This window comes from Leptonychotes weddellii, chromosome 4 (genome assembly GCF_054177405.1).
Source record: "Leptonychotes weddellii isolate Sample4059 chromosome 4, ASM5417740v2, whole genome shotgun sequence".
Taxonomy (NCBI): domain Eukaryota; kingdom Metazoa; phylum Chordata; class Mammalia; order Carnivora; family Phocidae; genus Leptonychotes; species Leptonychotes weddellii.
Genome location: NC_138372.1, coordinates 26,523,447 through 26,542,452, shown reverse-complemented (window position 1 = coordinate 26,542,452; position 19,006 = coordinate 26,523,447). Strand labels below are relative to the sequence as shown.

The window sequence follows — 19,006 nt, the reverse complement described above, 5'->3', positions numbered from 1 at the left end:
TGGGCGGGGTTTCGGAGTGGGGCGGGGCCAGCAGCACGGAGTTTCCGCTCAGCCTCCGTGAAAAATTCTCCTTGTGCTTACCTTATCTGGGTTCCTGCTCACCAGGTCGCCTTGATACTCTTGGAAACATGCAAAACAGGAGTTCGAGTCCCTGCGCTGCATCTCGCTCGCAATTTGAATGAGGTGGCAGATCCCCTTAGCTGACCCCCAATTTTGTCACCTGCAAAATGGGAGTCATGTGACTCCTCAATGAAGGCTTGGGGAAGATTCCCAGAGGAAGGCATCTGGAGTTCCCAGGTTTTAAAAAGTATTTGTTTTGGGGGCGTCTGGCTGGCTCAGTCAGTGGAGCGTGAGACTTTTGATCTGGGGGTAGTGAGTTCGAGCCCCACCACTGGCTGTAGAGATGACTTGAAAATAAAAATATTTTAAAGAAAGTGTTTTTAGGGGGCGCCTGGGTGGCTCAGTCCTTGAGCGTCTGCCTTCCGCTCAGGTCATGATGTCAGGGTCCTGGGATCGAGCCCCGCATTGGGCTCCCTGCTCGGCAGGAAGCCTGCTTCTCCCTCACCCACTCGCCCTGCTTGTGTTCCCTCTCTCGCTGTGTCTCTCTCTCTCTGTCAAATAAATAAATAAATCTTAAAAAAAAAAGTGTTTTTAGTTAAATGTTGAAATGACAGCATAACAAAGTTCAAGAACAGAGGGGGGGCATACTAATGACTTGCCCATGGGCTACTATCTGTGATTGCTTTTCCCTCTCTCCTTAACTTCGTATTTCCAAACCTAAATGTAATCACAGTTTGCGCACCATTATTTATCCCGCTTCTTTCCTTGAACAAATCAGGGATTCCTCCATCTGTCACAGAACTTATAAACAGCGTTACGAATGGCGACAGACCATTCATCAGTTGCCTAAACAGTTTCCTACTGCTGGGCATTCAGATTGTCTCCGTATTTAGTAATTACTAATAATGCGGCAACAAACAGCCTCGAGGGGAGCTTTTTCCCAGAAGTTTCTTTTTGACACTTAAAACTCCCGCCACCCGAGCCGGTCCTGACAGCCCCGCCCGCTGCAGAGTCGTAGTCACGTGCTTAGCTCCGCCGCTAGGGTTTCTGGGAGAGCGCGCACCCGGAAGCGGAAGTCCAGGGGTCAAGTCCGTCATTTCCTTCAGCGAGAGGAGCGCAACGGATCTTTTTCCTTTGCTCGGCTCGTATCTCAGCATGAAGGAGGTAAAGAGCGAGCGGGAGCGGGGGAGCCGGCGGAGGCACCGCGACGGGGACGTGGTGGCGGCGGCGGTGGTGGTGAAGGTGAAGCAGGAGCGCCTCAGCCCGGAAGCCGCGCCTCCCGCCCACCGCCGCCCAGATTCCTCCGGCGGTAGCGCGTCCCCTCCGGCCGGCGAGCCGGGCCGCCCTGGTCACCGCGGGAACCGAGCCCGAGGAGGTAGCCGGTAAGTGGAAAGGCGCCTGGGATGGACTTGGGTCCGGCTCTTCGAGAAAAGACAGGGCTAGCGTCAGAAGCACACCTTGAATGCTGCGCGCTGCAGCTTGGATTTAATCTTAAGGTGGTGGAAGTGAGCCGGTGGTGCTTGTGCTGAAGAATGTTTACTCTGGTACCTGTCACTTGCGTTAAGCGCCTGATGCCTTATGGGTAGGATCCCGCCTCTTCATCTCTGTGCCCAGCTCTTGGCCGAGTAGGGCCCAGCAGATAGCACTGATCGAGTTGAAATCAAAGGATTTCCCCATCTGCCTGCAAATGGAGTGCTGGCGTTGGCTTTCCAATTATCTGCCCCAAAAGGTTTCCACGTTGAGAGCCTAGGCGATCTACCTGGTAGGGATTTGGAAGAAAGCTGGGCTCGTTAATTTATTCCTTCAGCATAGTTTTACTGCATGCTAAAGACTGCCCTAGGTACAGGGGCCTCAAGGGTGAACAAGATAGATTGTCTTCGCCCTGGCGAAATTGATGCGCTCTCGCCTTGAGACAAAATAACAAGCAGATAAAATAGTTTCAGTTAGTAACAAGTATTAGATTAAAGAAGAGGTTAAAACAGGAGTGTGATAGAGTTTGAAGGGAAGTGAGAGAAGGCCTTCTCTGAAAAGGTGCCATTTGAGTTGAGACCCGAATGATAAGAATAATCTAGCCTCGTAAAGATCCAGGCTGAGGAAACAATGCGTGCAAAGAACCTGAAGCAGAATTAATGTGATTGTTCTAGAAATAGGGGGGACAATTGTCTATTGATCAAGGACAGTGATAGGAGTGAGGTGGGAGAGGGAGGAGATGGAGCCAGAGGACTCCCTGATGGATTGATGTGGTTGTGGCGGGTGGGAGTGGGGAGCTATTGGTGGTGAGAGAAAAAAGAGTCAAGGGTGTTTTCTAGGTTTCTGTCTTGAGGAACAGGGTGGATGGTGGTACCAGTTACTGAGATGGCAGAGACTGTGGGAGGAAAGGGTTTTGACGGGTTGGGAAGTGAGCGTTATGCTCTGTGAGAAGGTTCAGTAGGCAGCCATGTATGTGGGTCTGGAACGCAAGGAAGATGTCAGGGCTGGAGAGTGAAGCTCCTGCCTCCATTAATATGAAAAGCAGAGCCCTTCACAAATGTGCTGTTTGTGTTAGTAGGTAAGCCTGATACTTGAAGTGAATTTATATGGGGGAAGGGAAATTGAGATAAAACCCTGTGTGTACCATGCTCTGAAAAGGTCCCCAGCCAAAAAGAAAAACAAGTCCTCAGGGAGAAGAAGCAAGTCTCCTCGGAGTAAGAGAAGCCGAAGTCCTCACCACTCAACAGTCAAAGTGAAACAGGTAAGTGGATTGAGATGTTTGGATACCAGGTCCAAATCTAGAACCTCTTCCCGTCATAACAAATACATAATCATATGTGTTTACCTGTATCTGCGATGGGTTTTTCTAGAAACTGGGTTGTTTTTTTTTTTTTCCTGCTTGTTTTGTTAAACTTTTTTTATTTTGAGGTAATTGTTGATTTACATTCCGTGGTTAAAAAAAAAATACAGAGGTATACTCTTTACTCTATTTTTCCCACTGGTAACATCTTACAGAATTCCAGTACACTATCACAGGGAGAATACTGACATCGCTATAGTCACGATACAGAACATTTCCATCACCACAAGGATCCATCATGTTGCCCTTGTGTAGTCTTACCCACTTCTCTCCCACCCTTACCCCTCAAGTCCTGGCAACTTCTAATCTGTTCTCTGTCTCTATAATGTTGTCACTTCAAGAACGTTATGTAAATAGAATCATACATGTAACCTTTAGAGATTGGCTTTTTTCACTCAGTGCAGTTCTTTGGAGATTCACTCAGGTTGTTGTATCTGTCAGTAGCTCATTCCTTTTTATTGCTGAGTGATACTCAGTTTTGTGGATTTAACCATTTACCCATTAAAGAACATCTGGGTTGTTTCCAGTTTTTGGCTGTTATATATAAGGTTGCTATGTAACATTTGTGTACAGGTTTTTGTGTGAACACCTCTTCATTTTTCTGGGATGAATGCCCAGGAGTGCAATTGTTAGAATGTATGGTAATTGCACGCCAAACTGAGTGGCTATGTTAGTTTGCTAGGGCTTCCATAACAAAGTACCACAGACTGGATACCTTAAACAACAGAAATTAATTTTCTCACAACTCTGGAGGCTAAAGTCCAAGATCAAGGTGTCAGCAGGTTTTGTTTCTTCTGAGGCCTCTTTCCTTGGCTTGCACATGCTACCTTCTTGTCTCTGTCCTCATGTGGCCAGTCCTCTGTGGGCTTATATCCTTGGTGTCTCTTCCTCTTCATATAAGGACACCAGTCATACTGGATTAGGGATTTGCTGTCATCTTAACTTAATCACGTCTTTAAAGACCTTATCTCAATAAAAAACAAAAACAAAAGCAAAAAACCCCACAAAAATGGTTAAATTCTGAGGACGGTGGTTGGGACCTAGACATATTAATTTGGGGGGGACACGATTCAGTCCTTAACAGTGACTGTACCATTTTACATTCCCACCTGTATTGTGCATGATGCAGTTTCTCTGCATCCTCATCAGCATTTGGTGTTGACGTTATTTTTTGTTTCAGCCATTCCAATAGATGTGTAGTGATATTGTGATTTTATTTACTTTTTATTTTTAATTTTAAGTAGGTTCCACACACATCGTGGGGCTTGAACTCACAACCCTGAGATCTAAAGTCCCATGCTCTACCAGCTGAGCCAGCCAGGTGCCCATCTCATTGTGATTTTACCTCTCATTGTGATTTTAATTTGCATTTCCCTTTGAGCAATCTGCTTACTTGCCCTCTGTATATCCTCTCAGGTGAAATGTCGCTTCATAATCTTTTGCCTATTTTCTACTTGGATTTTTTTGCTTTCTTAACTGTTCTGTTTGTAGAGTTCTATGTTACTAGACCATTTTGGGTACATGGTTTGCAAATAGTTCTCTCCAATTTGTAGTTTGTCTTTTTATTCACTCAGCCGGGGTTTTCTCAGAGTAAAAATGTTAAATTGTCATGAAGTCCAGTTTATCAACTTTTCCTTTTTTTTAAGTTTTTTTCATTATTTCTAAAAGATTTTATTTATTTATTTGTCAGAGAGAGCATGCGCACAAGCAGGGAGAATGACAGGCAGAGGGAGAAGCAGGCTTCCTGCTGAGCAAGGAGCCCATTGGGCTCAATCCCAGGACTCTGGGATCATGACTTGAGCTGAAGGCAGAGGCTTAACTGACTGAGCTACCCAGGTGTCCCTCCACTTTGCTTTTTATGGATTGTGCTTTCGGTGTCATGTCTAAGAACTTTTTGCCTAACTCTAGATCCCGAAGGTATGTTTTTTCCTCAAAGTTTTACATTTAAGTTCATGATTTATTTTGAGTTTGTTTTGATATAAGGCGTGAGCCTTGGGTTGAGGTTCATTTTTTTTGCCTATGAATGTTCACTTGCTGTGGCACCATTTTTTGAAAAGGCTGTCTTTCTTCCCTTGAATTGCTTTTGCTTCTTCATCAAAAATCAGTTGGAAATATGTGTTTGGGTTTATTTCTGCTTCTCTGTTTTGTTCCATTGATCTCTGTCATTCTGCCAGTACCACACAGTCTTGATTACTGTCGCTATATAGTAAGTCTTGAAATTGGGTGGACGAGTTCTTCTCCTTTTCTTCTTAAAAATTGTTTAGCTATACTAGTTCCTTTGCCTTTCCATATACATTTTAGAACAATCTTGTCTATATAAAAAAAAATCTTGCTAGAATTTGGGTAGAAATTGCAGGAGGCTGTATTTCAGAGAATTGGCTTTTTTGTTCTTGTTGTTAATGAATGAATGAATGTATTTATTTATTTATTTAAAGATTATATTTATTTCACAGAGAGACACAGCGAGAGAGGGAACACAAGCAGGGGGAGTGGGAGAGGGAGAAGCAGGCTTCCCGCCAAGCAGGGAGCCCGATGTGGGGCTCGATCCCAGGACCCTGGGACCATGACCTGAGCTGAAGGCAGATGCTTAACGATTGAGCCACCCAGGCGCCCCAAAGAACTTATTTATTTGACAGAGATAGAGTGAGACAGCGTGCATGCACAAGCAGGGGGAGCGGCAGGCAGAGTGAGAGGGAGAAGCAGGCTCGCCACTGAGCAGGGAGCCCGATGTCGGACTCGATCCCAGGACGCTGGGATCATGACCTGAGCCGAAGGCAGACGCTTAACCGACTGAGCCACATAGGCGCCCCCAAAATTGGCTTTTTATCATATCAAATCTTCCAATCCATGAACAATGTATAAGTCATTTATTTAGATCTTTGATTTTTTTTCTTCAGCGTTTGTAGTTTTTAGCACTTAAGTTCTATATATGTTTTATTAGATTTACACAAAGTTTTTTCTTGGGGGAATGATTATAAGTGATACTTTAAATTTTGGTCCACATGTTCGTTGCTAATCTATAGAAGTATAATTCATTTTTCTGTGTTTTTCTTATATCCTGTGACCTCACTGAACTCAACTTATTTAGTCCAGGAGGGTTTTTTGTAGATTTCTTGGGATTTTTTTTACATAGACAGTCATATCTTCACATAGGGACAGTTTTATTTCTTCCTTTACAATCTCTATGCATTGTATTTCCTTGTCTTGCTTTATTGTACTAACTAGGACTTCCAGCACTGTGTTGAATGAGAGTAGTGAGAGCAGATACCCTTGCTTTGCCCCTTATCTTGAGAGACAAGCATTCAATCTTTTTAAAGAAACTCTGTGTTACAGTGTGCAGATAGACATTAAGAAAATGGATTTTTGGGGCACCTGGGTGGCTCAGTTGTTGAGCGTCTGCCTTCGGCTCAGGTCATGATCCTGGGGTCCTGGGATCGAGCCCCGCGTCGGGCTCCCTGCTCAGCGGGAAGCCTGTTTCTCCCTCCTCCACTCCCCCTCCTTGTGTTCCCTCTCTCGCTGTCTCTCTCTCTGTCAAATAAATAAATAAAATATTAAAAGAAAAAAGAAAATGGATTTTCCGGGGCGCCTGGGTGGCTCAGTCGTTAAGCGTCTGCCTTTGGCTCAGGTCATGATCCCAGGGTCCTGGGATCGAGCCCCACATTGGGCTCCCTGCTCGGCGGGAAGCCTGCTTCTCCCACCTCCACTCCCCCTGCTTGTGTTCCCTCTCTCGCTGTCTCTCTCTGTCAAATAAATAAATAAAATCTTTAAAAAAAATAAGAGAGAGAAAAAAGAAAATGGATTTTCTGGGGCGCCTGGGTAGTTCAGTCGTTAAGCATCTGCCTTTAGCTCAGGTCATGATCCCAGCGTCCTGGGATTGAGCCCCACATCGGGCTCCCTGCTTGGCGGGAAGCCTGCTTCTCCCTCTCCCACTCCCCCTGCTTGTGTTCCCTCTCTCGCTGTGTCTCTCTGTGAAATAAATAAATAAAATCTTAAAAAAAGAAAATGGATTTTCCTGTTATTTTGAGAGACTGTGGGCCAGCTTTCTAGTATCTTAAAGATACAAAGCCAGACAGCCTGGGTGGTGTGCAGTGTGAATTGATCAGGTACTGCTTTAGCTATCTCAGAATGCAGCTCCCAGAACCACACCACCCAGATGAGGCCTGTCATCCACTTGTGGTTTTTTTCGTTTTTTTGGTTTTTGTTTTTTTCCAGTGTACAACTGGCAGCTCTTTACCTGTGGTTTCTAAATCAACATTTTACAGTAAATCCTGGGACTTTTAGAATGGAGCTTTTCTTTTCTTTCTTTCTTTTTTTTTAGAGATGTTATTTATTTATTTGTCAGAGAGAGAGAGAATTGGAGAGTGAGCACAAGCAGGGGGAGCGGCAGGCTCTCTGCTGAATAAAGAGCCCAATGCAGGACTCCATTCCAGGACCCTAGGATCATGACCTGAGCCCAAGGCAGATACCTAACCGACTGAGCCACCCAGGCATCCCTAAAATGGAACTTTTCTGTGTTTATTGCTGTTTTGATGTATCTTCATTTGCTTATCTATGTTAACTTCCCTCCTTACCTCATATTATCTCCTTAAAAGCTAATTTCTGTGTGTTAATCAGCTGGAAACTTGGAAATGGCTCTCAAGCAAAAGGGCTTGACAGGCGGTTGACACTAAGTGACTTTCACATGGGTTAATCCTAAGGAGGAATGCACGCAGCCCCTGACTTAAGCATCTCTTGTGCTTGCAGGCATTCTCTTCTCTACACCTGAACCACAGTTTAAAAAATAAATTTATTGATTACGTGCTCATTGTAATAATGCAGAAGTACATAAAGTAAAAAGTGAGAGTATGGGATATGTAGTGTATGTTTACTTCTCCCATTATCCCCAAAATTGCAGGCTCCCCCCCCAAAAAATCTCCTAAGTCCCCAGAGGCAACCATTCTAATAACTTGATATTTATACTTCAAGACTCTGTTATACTTATGTTCTCTTTTTTTCCTTTGTTTTAGTATGCATCACTGTGTGTTTTCCATGCAAAGTTTTTAATTCAAAAAAGGAACCGTGGGGCGCATGGGTGGCTCAGTTGGTTAAGCCTCTGCCTTCGGCTTGGGTTACGATCCATGGGATCAAGCCCTGCATTGGGCTGTCTGCTCAGCAGGGAGCCTGCTTCTCCCTCTGCCCCTCCCGCTGCTCATGCTTTCTCTCTCCTCTCTCAAATAAATAAAATCTTTTAAATTTTTTAAAAAGGAACCATATTATATATATTATCCTACTTACCAATAATTGAAATCTTAGTTATTTTGTGTTATTTGGTTATATGATTAGTCATATCCTTTTCCATGGTTTTTACTAATTTTGGCTGGTCTACCCATCTTTATTTACTTACCCTGTGCGATGGGGTAGGGCAGGAGCAGAGGGAGAGAGAATCTCCAGCAGACTTCCCACTGAGCATGGAGCCCGATATGGGGCTCAATCTCACGACCCTGAGATCATGACCTGAGCTGAAATCAAGAGTTCGACGCTTAACTGACTGAGCCACCTAGGAGCCACGGTCTATGCCTCTTTAAAATGAGGACTGGGGCACCTGGGTGGCTCAGTTGGTTAAGCGACTGCCTTCGGCTTAGGTCATGATCCTGGAGTCCCAGGATGGAGTCCCACATCGGGCTCCCTGCTCAGCAGGGAGTCTGCTTCTCCCTCTGACCCTCTTCCCTCTCATGCTCTCTGTCTCTCATTCTCTCTCTCGCAAATAAATAAAAAAAAATCTTAAAAAAAATAAAATGAGGACTGAAAATAATTGGTCATTGGAATAGTGGATGTACAGTCTTACGGGGATTAGAATACAAGGGAGGTGGGGGTGATGACCTAGAGTCCGTGGCTTCTTTTAGTGACTCATTTAATGAGGGATAAAGGGCATAATGAGATTAGTTTGGTAGGTGGTGTTGGCAAGCTTGTGAGTATCTTAAGGTAGGAGGGATGGGTGTCTGAGCCTCCCTCTTGATGCTTGTCTTTGGAGGCTAGGAAGTCTAGAAAAACTGAGTCCTGCTCTGAACAAGCAGGCCTGTACTTGATCCCTGTGTATAGCAGGGAGAAGGCCTTGGGAGCAGGGGAGGCAGTGAGATTTCAGTGCTCAGGATTTCCTCTTTATCTTTTCCAGGTGGGGTAGCCTTGCTCATAGCGTGCAAGACTTCCTCTTGAACTCTGATGTTTTGGTTATTAGTAAGGATAAGTTTATTATATTCATGTGTTCATTAGATACTTACTTCCTAGGAAAATTACTAATATCCTTTGCCCATTTTTTTTCTGTTGAATTGTCTTTCTTACTGATTTATTTTCTTATTGGTATATTAATAGATGTTATGTGTTGCAGTTTCTACAAGGCTGATTTTCAATAGTCTTTTCCAAGAAACCATGATATGTTTATTAATTTTTTTGAGATCTTTAAAAAAATATCAATAAATTTTTACAGGTTTCTTACATGTCTTACATACTTAAGTGTCTTCCTTGGTATTGAACAATTTTTGTTACTGTTGAAATGAGATCTTTTAAAATTATTACATTTTCATTTTTGACGTAAGAGAAAACTAGTTTTTTTTCTTTACATGTTTATCTTGTACATGACTACTTAGCTCTGTTAGTTCTGTTTTCTGTATATGCTTCCCAATGAGTGTGCCTATAGCTCCTCAAGTTTCTAGGGCTCTGAACCTGGACTTGCAGCGTTAGAACTGTAGTCGGGTGACAGTGTGGAAATAGTTTGTGTAGCCTTGCAAGGGAATACAACCACCACTGCTAACCTTGTTTCTGTGGGACATTTTGCTCTGAATGCCAAAGTCCAAATCACAAATGGCTTTTTGAATGCATCTTGTTCACAGAATGTGGACTGCCTTTTGTTTACTGGATCTCTTTGAATTTCAGGAACGTGAGGATCATCCCCGGAGAGGACGGGAGGAACGGCAGCACCGGGAATCATCGGGCCAGGAACACAGGCGAGCTAGAAACAGTGACCACGACAGACACAGGGGCCATTCCCACCAGAGGAGAAGCTCTAATGAGAGGCCTGGGAGTGGGCAGGCTCAGGGACGGGACCGAGACATTCATAATCTACAGGCTCAGGACGCAGAGCGGGAGTTTTACAACGCCCGAAGACGGGAGAATCGCCAGAAGAACGAAGTTAGTGCTGGTGGTAATGAGTCTCAGGAGTTGGTTCCCCGACCTGGTGGCAACAGTAAAGACAAAGAGGCACCCGCTAAAGAAAAGCCAAGCTTTGAACTCTCTGGGGCACTTCTTGAGGACACCAACACCTTCCGGGGTGTCGTCATTAAGTATAGTGAGCCCCCAGAAGCACGTATCCCCAAAAAACGATGGCGCCTCTACCCCTTTAAAAATGACGAGGTGCTTCCTGTCATGTACATCCATCGGCAGAGCGCCTACCTCCTGGGCCGGCACCGCCGCATAGCGGACATCCCAATCGATCATCCCTCCTGCTCGAAACAGCACGCGGTCTTTCAGTATCGGTGAGTGTGCGTTTGCAGGAAGAACCAGAAGTGTGTGTAGAAGCTGAGAGTCTCAGGATTACTAACATTTGTGTACACGTGTATGCAGAAGAATCCCATACTCCTCAGATCTAATCTTCGTTTTAGGATTATGAATCTAGCCACCCTTTGAATAATCACTTACATGTGTCTAAAAGCATCACATTTGGTGTCAGAGATCCAGATTTTGAATCCTGCCTTGACTCTGACATCAGAATCCACTACTTTATTCCCATTGGGACAGGAGCTAAAATATGTTGAAATACAGGTTTATCTTGATTATAAACAACACAAAACGTGTTTTCTTAATCATGGCAAGAGTTCTTGGATTCTGATTTAAAATTTTTAATCTACCACGAATTTCCCTCCCCTACTCCCTCAGCAACCAGTTCTCGCCTTTTCTCTTAAGTATATTTAACTTGCTCCCAATTTCTAGATCCAAGGCCATACCTTCCCCTTGATTTCCTAGAGTTTGGACTTGAACTGTGTTCAAGCCAGGTAATTTACATCATGTAGGCAAAATGCTGGATGGTCTGAGGTGGGATTTTGCTCACAAGTTTCTCTCTTTTATCTCTGCTAGGCTTGTGGAATATACCCGTGCTGATGGGACAGTTGGCCGAAGGGTGAGGCCCTACATCATTGACCTTGGCTCAGGCAATGGAACGTTCTTGAACAACAAGCGCATCGAGCCACAGAGATACTATGAACTAAAGGAAAAGGATGTACTTAAATTTGGGTTCAGCAGCAGAGAGTATGTCCTGCTTCACGAGTCCTCCGACACCTCTGAAGTAGACAGGAAAGAAGATGAGGATGACGAGGAGGAGGAGGAAGTATCTGACAGCTAGCAAACTAACAGCTCAAACTCTGGAAAGACCTTTCTTTAAAGGTTTTGGGATTGAGTCAGAGAGCACCATGGTTCTCTCTGTAATGCCTCTTAATGCCTTAAGTCTTTCCTCTGTTGCTGATCACCTTCTGTTATAGTATGAGAAAACTGACTTCTGTTTGGTTGAACTTTTTTCTGTGGCACAACAGCCCCTTGCCTGTGGGCATTTGTTTTCAAAACAGTCTCACCCAACACATCGTGTTTCAGTAGAAGCATCGTGGCTTTAGTTGGTGCTTTCAGAACTGCTGCCTAGGAAACTACAAACCCTTGGTTCAAGGGGAATTGTGGCTTGTTCTCTTTGTACAGTTACTTTATTTATATAGTTGTTAAACTTTGTGGACTGGGTTTGTTTTTGGTTTTGGGGCAAACCCCTGAACAGAGAATCTTACTAAGCTTTGGTTGTCACCAAAACAGCCTCCATTATATACCAAAGCTTTGACCTGGTTGAGCTCTTGAGTCACAGAAGTTGATTTTGCACTTCATTTTTGGGGGGTGGGAATTTACCACATGACCTCATTATTAACTGTTGGACTTAAACAGATGCTTTATGGAACCTGCTGAAGCCTACAACTGTACAGGAAGATCCTGGCTACCGCCAGTGGGTGCTGATATAACGTCATGAGAGGCTAAAATGGGTCATGGATCGGTTTCCTGTGAGAGAATTCTGATTTCTCCATAGAGCATGTACATAACAATTTTGATCATCATATCTGTTCAACTTTGCATTTTTATTCAAATGTTATCTTTTTCCTTCTTTGCAAAACAGTGTCATTTATGTAGCACGGTCCTTGCTTTATTCTAACAATGTATGTATATGTGTAAAGGAGGTTGTATAGTTGACACATTTCATCTTTTTAAAAAAATGTTCATAGAGGTTGTATTTACTTTCCCAAGGCCGGAAAGCAAGGGAGTTGCCCTGTTTCCTAATTTTCCACAGAGGAATATGTGTAAGTAGCAAAGTCATAACTACTTACATATACTGTGTGTGTGTGTGTGTGTGTGTGTGTGTGTGTGTGGTGTGTGTGTGTGTGTATAAAAGTGTGAGTGAAAGAGCTGCATACTGATTTTCATATGAGAATGTTTTGTGATGTAAATAGGCGAAGGCCTCCCTGCATTTGAATAGCAGGTTTTCATTTGTATGTATTTTTGGGATAAAAAATAATAAAATTTGTAAATATAGCCCCATTTCAAAGGGTTATCTTTTCTTGGCAGAGGACCTTGTGTTATAGGTCCATTTGCAGCTACAGGAATCTTTGTATCAGTATTTTTGAGGTAAACATAGGTAGTTGCAGAGGGTGTGCTGGGGCGAGACCAGGAAATAGGGAAGTTGGGGCCAGCAGCAGCTCTGGAAGCCAGACCCTCACACATCAGCGAGTGAGTGCTGGTCCTGTGGAAGCAGCAGTGTTTTCTGAATTGGCAGCGAAGGGGTTTTCCTTTCCAGAATAGTGCGTTGGGGCAGGTTCTACATAGCAGCTCTTGTACCGGTTGATCCCTGTCTCTGCTATGTTGCCCTCGGGTGGTGGTGGGTTGGGAGGCGGGGGGGAAGTGATGCAACTGGGTGCTGCTGCCCACCATTCCTCTTGGAAACTTGTGATGCTGTGAGATTGTCTTTCTGCCACCTACCCACGGTAGGTCCCACCTACCCATGTGGACTCAAGCCTAAGTGCTGACTGGTGTGGGGAGGGGCAGCTGACTAGTGTTTGTGCAAAAGAAAGGAAAAGATCCCCTTAAAGAGTGAATACTCAGTGAGGTCAGTTAGATGTAGGGAAGCTCTAACGAGAGCCATTAGCATTCCCCCCCACCCATGTGCTACACACTGGCCACTGTGACTGCTACTTTCCTAATTTTCCTATCTGCTGTAGACCCCCTATTGCATATGTGCATGTCTGAAAGGTAGGTTTTGCTTTGATGGATCCGGACCAGTAGCTTTGTCTTTCTGGGATGAGGCAGTAATCTGGCCTCCAGGGCCTCCTGTTCAGTTTGTGCTCCTACTACTGCTTCCAGGTAGCCTTGGGTTTTGCCACAAACACCATCCTGCTGGGCAGCATGATAGGTGACCATTTGGCCTACATTCTTCAGTAAGAGGTCCCAATTGTGAAGTAAACTTGTTTTAGTGGAGGAATAGCTTCTTGCATTAAGAGATTCTAAATGCCAAACATCTGGGAAGGTGCCCCCCCACACACATACATACTTTTTTTTTTTTTTTAAGAAAGAGGGTCCGGGTGCCTGGGTGGCTCAGTCAGTTAAGCGTCTGACTTTGGCTCAGGTCATGATTTCAGGGTCCTGGGATCAAGCCCTGTATCAGGGTACTCGCTCAGCACAGAGTTTGCTTGTCCCTCTCCCTTCACCCTTCTCCCTGCTTGTGTGCGTGCTCATGCTCTCATACATAAAATCTCTTTTTTTTTTTAGAGATTTTATTTATGAGAGAGAGCACAAGCAGGGGGAGGGGCAGAGGGAGAGGGAGAAGCAGGCTCCGCCCCCCAGCAGGGAGCCAAATGTGGGGTTCGATCCCAGGACCCTGGGATCATGACCCTAGGCAAAGGCAGACGCCCAACTGACTGAGCCACCCAGGTGCCCCATAAATAAATAAAATCTTTAAAAAAAAGGGGGGTCAAAGAAAAGACATTGCCCAGCTCCAAAGCCAGATATCACTGGCGGACTTCTCATTTGAAGTTGACATAATCCTAAAGCTTTCTTCTTGAATTCTTTGCTTGGAAATTCATGTTCCTCCTAGCTATTTGCAACTTCTTTATTCTCCACCTGTTCTCCCCACTGGCTGCAAAACATTGCTGTCAAAACCAAGCTATCGGGACGCCTGGGTGGCTCAGTCGTTAAGCGTCTGCCTTCGACTCAGGTCATGATCTCAGGGTCCTGGGATCGAGTCCCATATTGGGCTCCCTTCTCAGCGGGGATCCTGCTTCTCCCTCTGCCTCTGCTTCTCCTCCCCGGCTCATGCTGTCTCTCTCTCTCAAAGAGAGAAAGAAAGAAAATCTTAAAAAAAAAAAGCTATCTACAAAGCAGCCCTTTGTTTCAGAGCCCCTCTCCCAAATCCTCTGTGCTGGTCTACAGTTCTGCTGAAATATTGGACAGAATTTTCAGGTTTTCCCCATCAAACCTCTTCCTAGTCACCTAGTTCCCTCATTTGGACATGGACAAAGGACACCTCATTAAGAGCAACTGGTGACGTAGCTTTCAAATACTTTTATTGTATTCTGGTGATAAGTGAAAGCAGAGTAATCAATTCATTAACGAGGTTTTTTAATTTATTTTTGTATTAGTGTATGGAATATGTCAGTATATAATATAGCTTGGTTTTAAAAGGCTTAGAACTGAATACATAGTTCAGGTTGATTATTATTTGATACAGTGCACAGAGGGTTATATATTTTAACATCCTTCCCTTTGTGGAAATTAGTCATGGATGCGAGGAATGGGGTGAAGGCATGTTAATGAAAGCCCAAGTGTGACATCAGCGAGCTAATGCCGGCTTGTGTGATGGCATTCCGAACCCACAACATTCCTGGGTATGTGCATTTATACAGGCGAGAAGCCTGCTTGATTTAAATTAAAGCTTTGGAATTTAAAGCTTCATCTGGTCTCTTTGGGTTAAGTTTCCTTTTATCAAGTGGGAAATAATTGAAAAAGACAGTTGATTTGTTCACATTTACTCTAAAGTTCAAGTGAGTTAATCCAACAAACGATTGCATAAGTTTACTGTGCTAACAGCTGAATTACAGCTGTGAGTTAGAAATGCAGCAGTCATCTGGAAGTGTACTTGTGCAAGAGGTGGCATTTGCGGTGTGCCGTAGAGAACAGGTTGGTTTTGAACCCGTAGTAGAAGAGGGCATTGTTAGAGACCAAGCAGTCCGGGGGACAGCAGGACTGGAGTGGGGTATGCGGAAAGAGTTCTGTAAAATGAAGCTGTTTCCCTGAAGTCCCACAGCAAGGCAGAGGGGTAGAGCTAGGATGAGAAATCACCTCAGTCCTGGTTCAGTGGTCTTTGCTCTATGCTATTCCCTCCCAGCTCCCTGGCAGTGCTTAGTGGACAGATTTGAGGGAAAAGACAGCTGGTACATTAGGTTTCTTGATTCATAGTGGTTCAAAGAAATCACAGTGGTTGGGCCTTTCAGGGGTAGACAGTGGCTCAAGCAAATCACCAAGTCAGAGCTGTTTGGAAATCATCATGTTGATTCATAAAAATACATAAACATTCAATAATCAGGTGCCTAACAAGTGCCATGAGCTAAGACTTCGATGATAAAGTTGGCCAAAACTTAGGAGCACACTCTTTGTACAGGTGCACTTCTAACCATTTTTCATGAGCATTAATGCAAGCTTGTATTATTATTTCTATTTTGCAGATGCAAAAACCGAGGCACAGAGAAGTTAAGGTCACACCGGGATTCAAACTTACTCTGGTTCCAGGTGCCACACTCTTACCCACTGTGATATACTGCCTCTTATGTAGTTGTGAGATGTACAAGGTCTGGCCCTTGCAGAGCAATATAACTAGCAGCTACAGACAGTGCTAGATAGGAGCAGCATTGGGGATTGTGGAAGCATAGAGAAATAGGATTTAACAAAGCCTCAGGAGTCAGAGAAGAATGAAGAGCCAGAAGAGGTCAGTGGGGTTGAGGAAAGAAAGCAATATTTCTAGGCAGAGAGGCTAGCACTTAGAAATGCCTGAGGTGATAAACTAATGAGGTTTTGGAAGCGCTCAGAAGTTCAATAGGGGAAACAGTGAGACTTCTGGTTTCTGTTAATGATGGCCTAAGCTATTTGTGTGTGTGTGTGTGTGTGTGTGTGTGTGTGTGAATCCTCCTGCTGCAAGAAGCCAAAACTTCTGGATAAAATATAAGCAAAAAAATTTCTGAAAGCATTCAAGAACTGACAAATTAGTAAAAATGTTATCAGGTTAAAAGAGAAGATAAATAAGAATTCGGGGAGAAATGGAGCATAGATCAAACCACATTTGACCTAACGGCAAACCACATTTGATTCTAGCCAATCAGACCTTACCCTATGTTGAATGGGACAGAATCAAAACCCAGAGCCCACATACAATGAATAGACTGTTAGAAGATGTTTCCCACAAAAAGCTGGTATGCCAAAGGGCTATCGTTTTCAGAGTAAAAGAGGTGATCAGAAATGAGATCCTCCCAGGGATTTGCAGCCTGGGAGCTCAGGAGAATTCAAGCCTTGAACCTGGCTTGAGATGATCCTGCACTATTGATGCCTCCAGAAGTATGATAGAAGTAAATGAAATTACTTTTTGGAGGAAGGGACTTTTTTTTATCTCCTCTCCAGTTACTTTCACAGTTTTTTCCCTGCAAAGATACAATTATTTTTTTAAAGCTCACCAGAAAAGTTACTGTAGGTGAGAACCAACAAGAATAACAAACTCATTCTCAAAGACTTAGATACTTGAATTATAAGATACTATAAAATGTACTATTCTCAAAGAAATGATAAACTTGAAAATAGAGGGAACAAGAAATGGCAGCAAGCAAAATGGAAATTTTTTAAAAGACCAACCAAAACTTTTAGAAATGAGAAATACAGTAACTATAAAGCCATCAGTGGATGGCTTTAACAGAAGCTTCAGGGAGAATTAGTGAACTGGAAGATAGAAATTATCCATGCACACAAATTTAACAAATGAAATGGGCCAATTTCTCAAAAGCCATAAACTACCAAAATTCACCTGATATGAAATAGATAATCTAAATAGTCCTGTAATTATTTAAGAAACTGAATTTCTAATTGGAAAAGCTTCCAGGGGTGCCTGGGTGGCACAGTTGGTTAAACGTCACACTCTTGATTTTGGCTCAGGTCGTGCTCAGCGTGGAGTCGGCTTCAGATTCTCTCTCCCTCTCCCTCTGCCCCTCCCACTTGTGCTCTCTTTTTCTTTCTAAAATAATTAAAAATAAAAAGCTTTTCCAAAAAGAAGTGTCTAGGCCCAGATGGTGATGGTTTCACTGAAGAAGCCTACCAAATTTTAAGAATAATTAGCACCATTCTGTACCATCTCTGCCAGAAATTAGAATATCAGGCAGTACCTTCTTAACTCATTTTATGAGGGCAGTATTACTTTGGTATCAAGGCCAAATAGGACAGTACAGGAAAAAAAAAAAAGGGTAAGGAAAAGGAGGAGAAGGAGAAGAGGAAGAAGAAACAACAACAAAAACCCTACAGACCAATATCCCAGAAATTTAGCCACAAAAATTCCGGATATTAGCAAATTGAATCCAGCATATATAAAAAGAATTAGACAACATGACCAAGTGAGTTTTATTCCAGATATGCAAGACTGGTTTAACATATGGAAATAAATCTATATAATCCACTATCCCAAGAGGCTAGAGAAAAAATGATCATGTCCATTGGTGTAGAAAAAAGCATTTGACAAAATTCAATATCCATTCATGATAAAAAACCATCAGTAAACCAAAAGTAGAGGGGGAGCTTCCTCAATAAAGAGCGTCTACAAAAATCCTACAGCTAATGTACTTAATGGTGAAAGACTGAATACTTTCCTTCTAAGATAGGGAAGGAGTCAAGGATGTCTACTGTGACCACTCTTATTCAGTGTAGAACTGGAAGGCCTACCCAGCACAGTAAGGCAAGAAAAAGAAATAAAAAGCATATAGATTGGAAAGCGGGGGGGAACCCAACAACCTTATTTGCAGATGAAATGATTGTCTATGTAAAAAATCCCAAGGAATCTGCAGTAAAACCCTTCTAGAATTAACAAGGGACCTCAACAAGATTTCAGGTTACAAGATCAACACACAAGAGAAACTATCCAGAATGCAGCAGAAAGACAAAAAGATGGGAAACAGTGGGTAAATAAAGGATTATTATGTTCAATTTGAGTTCCATAAGGAGAGAGGAAAATGAGGCAGAGGAGTATCTGAAGAAAGAGAGCTGAAAATTTTTCAGAACTAGTGGAAGATACCAATCTACAGATTGTTGAAACCCAAAGACTTCAAGCAAGGTAGAAAAAAAAATGAAGTATGAAAAAAAAAATCCAGTTCATGATAGTAGAACTGCAGAACCCTGAAAGATGGAGAGCAGAGGCTGGAGAAGTAAGCAAGAGCCAAATGATGCTGGACTTAATGATAAAAACGACTATTTGTATAATCCTTATTACTTGCCAAGCCCCTACGTGAAGTGATTTACTCAGGGCAGATGTACGGGATAAGTACTATTATTACTTCCATTTTACAGATGAGGAAGTTGAGACCAGTGAAATTTAGTTACTTGCGGAAAATGGCACGGCGTAGCAATGGTAGAGGTAGGATTTTGAACAAAGTAGTTCTGGCTTCGGTTTGTGACCTTAACTGCTACACAAACTTGTCTCTCTAAAGGGCAATGGGAAGCCATCGAAAGGTTTTAACCAGGGGAGTGACACCACATTTGCTTTCCAAACACCAACCATCCTGGAACCACTGTGGATAAGGATCAAATAGAGCTAAGGGTGGAAAGAGGCGGCGTGGGAATAATGGAGCCAAAAGTAGGGAGGGCCTGGACGAAGGGGAGGTGGCAGACAAAAGCGAGTGGACTGAGGGCTCTTCCGGAGGCGAGTCCTCAGGTTTTGTGGGGGAGAGGAGAGGAGAGCGACGATGATATTCACGTTTCTGACTCGGGCAATTCGGCGGACAGTGCAAGTCATTCACTGAGGTGACTTGGGAGGAGTCTGGTTTT

The 19,006-nt window shown here is 43.5% G+C and overlaps 1 protein-coding gene across 1 annotated transcript; it reads left to right on the top strand.

The window, feature by feature from the left end:
- Positions 1-1,148: 1,148 nt before the first annotated feature.
- SNIP1 (Smad nuclear interacting protein 1) lies at positions 1,149-12,478 on the top strand. Its single transcript, XM_006739809.3, has 4 exons — positions 1,149-1,442; positions 2,689-2,791; positions 9,800-10,398; positions 10,997-12,478. The coding sequence occupies exons 1-4, from the start codon at positions 1,216-1,218 to the stop codon at positions 11,259-11,261; spliced, it is 1,194 nt and encodes a 397-aa protein (XP_006739872.1). The 5' UTR covers positions 1,149-1,215; the 3' UTR covers positions 11,262-12,478.
- The last annotated feature ends 6,528 nt before the right edge of the window (positions 12,479-19,006 follow it).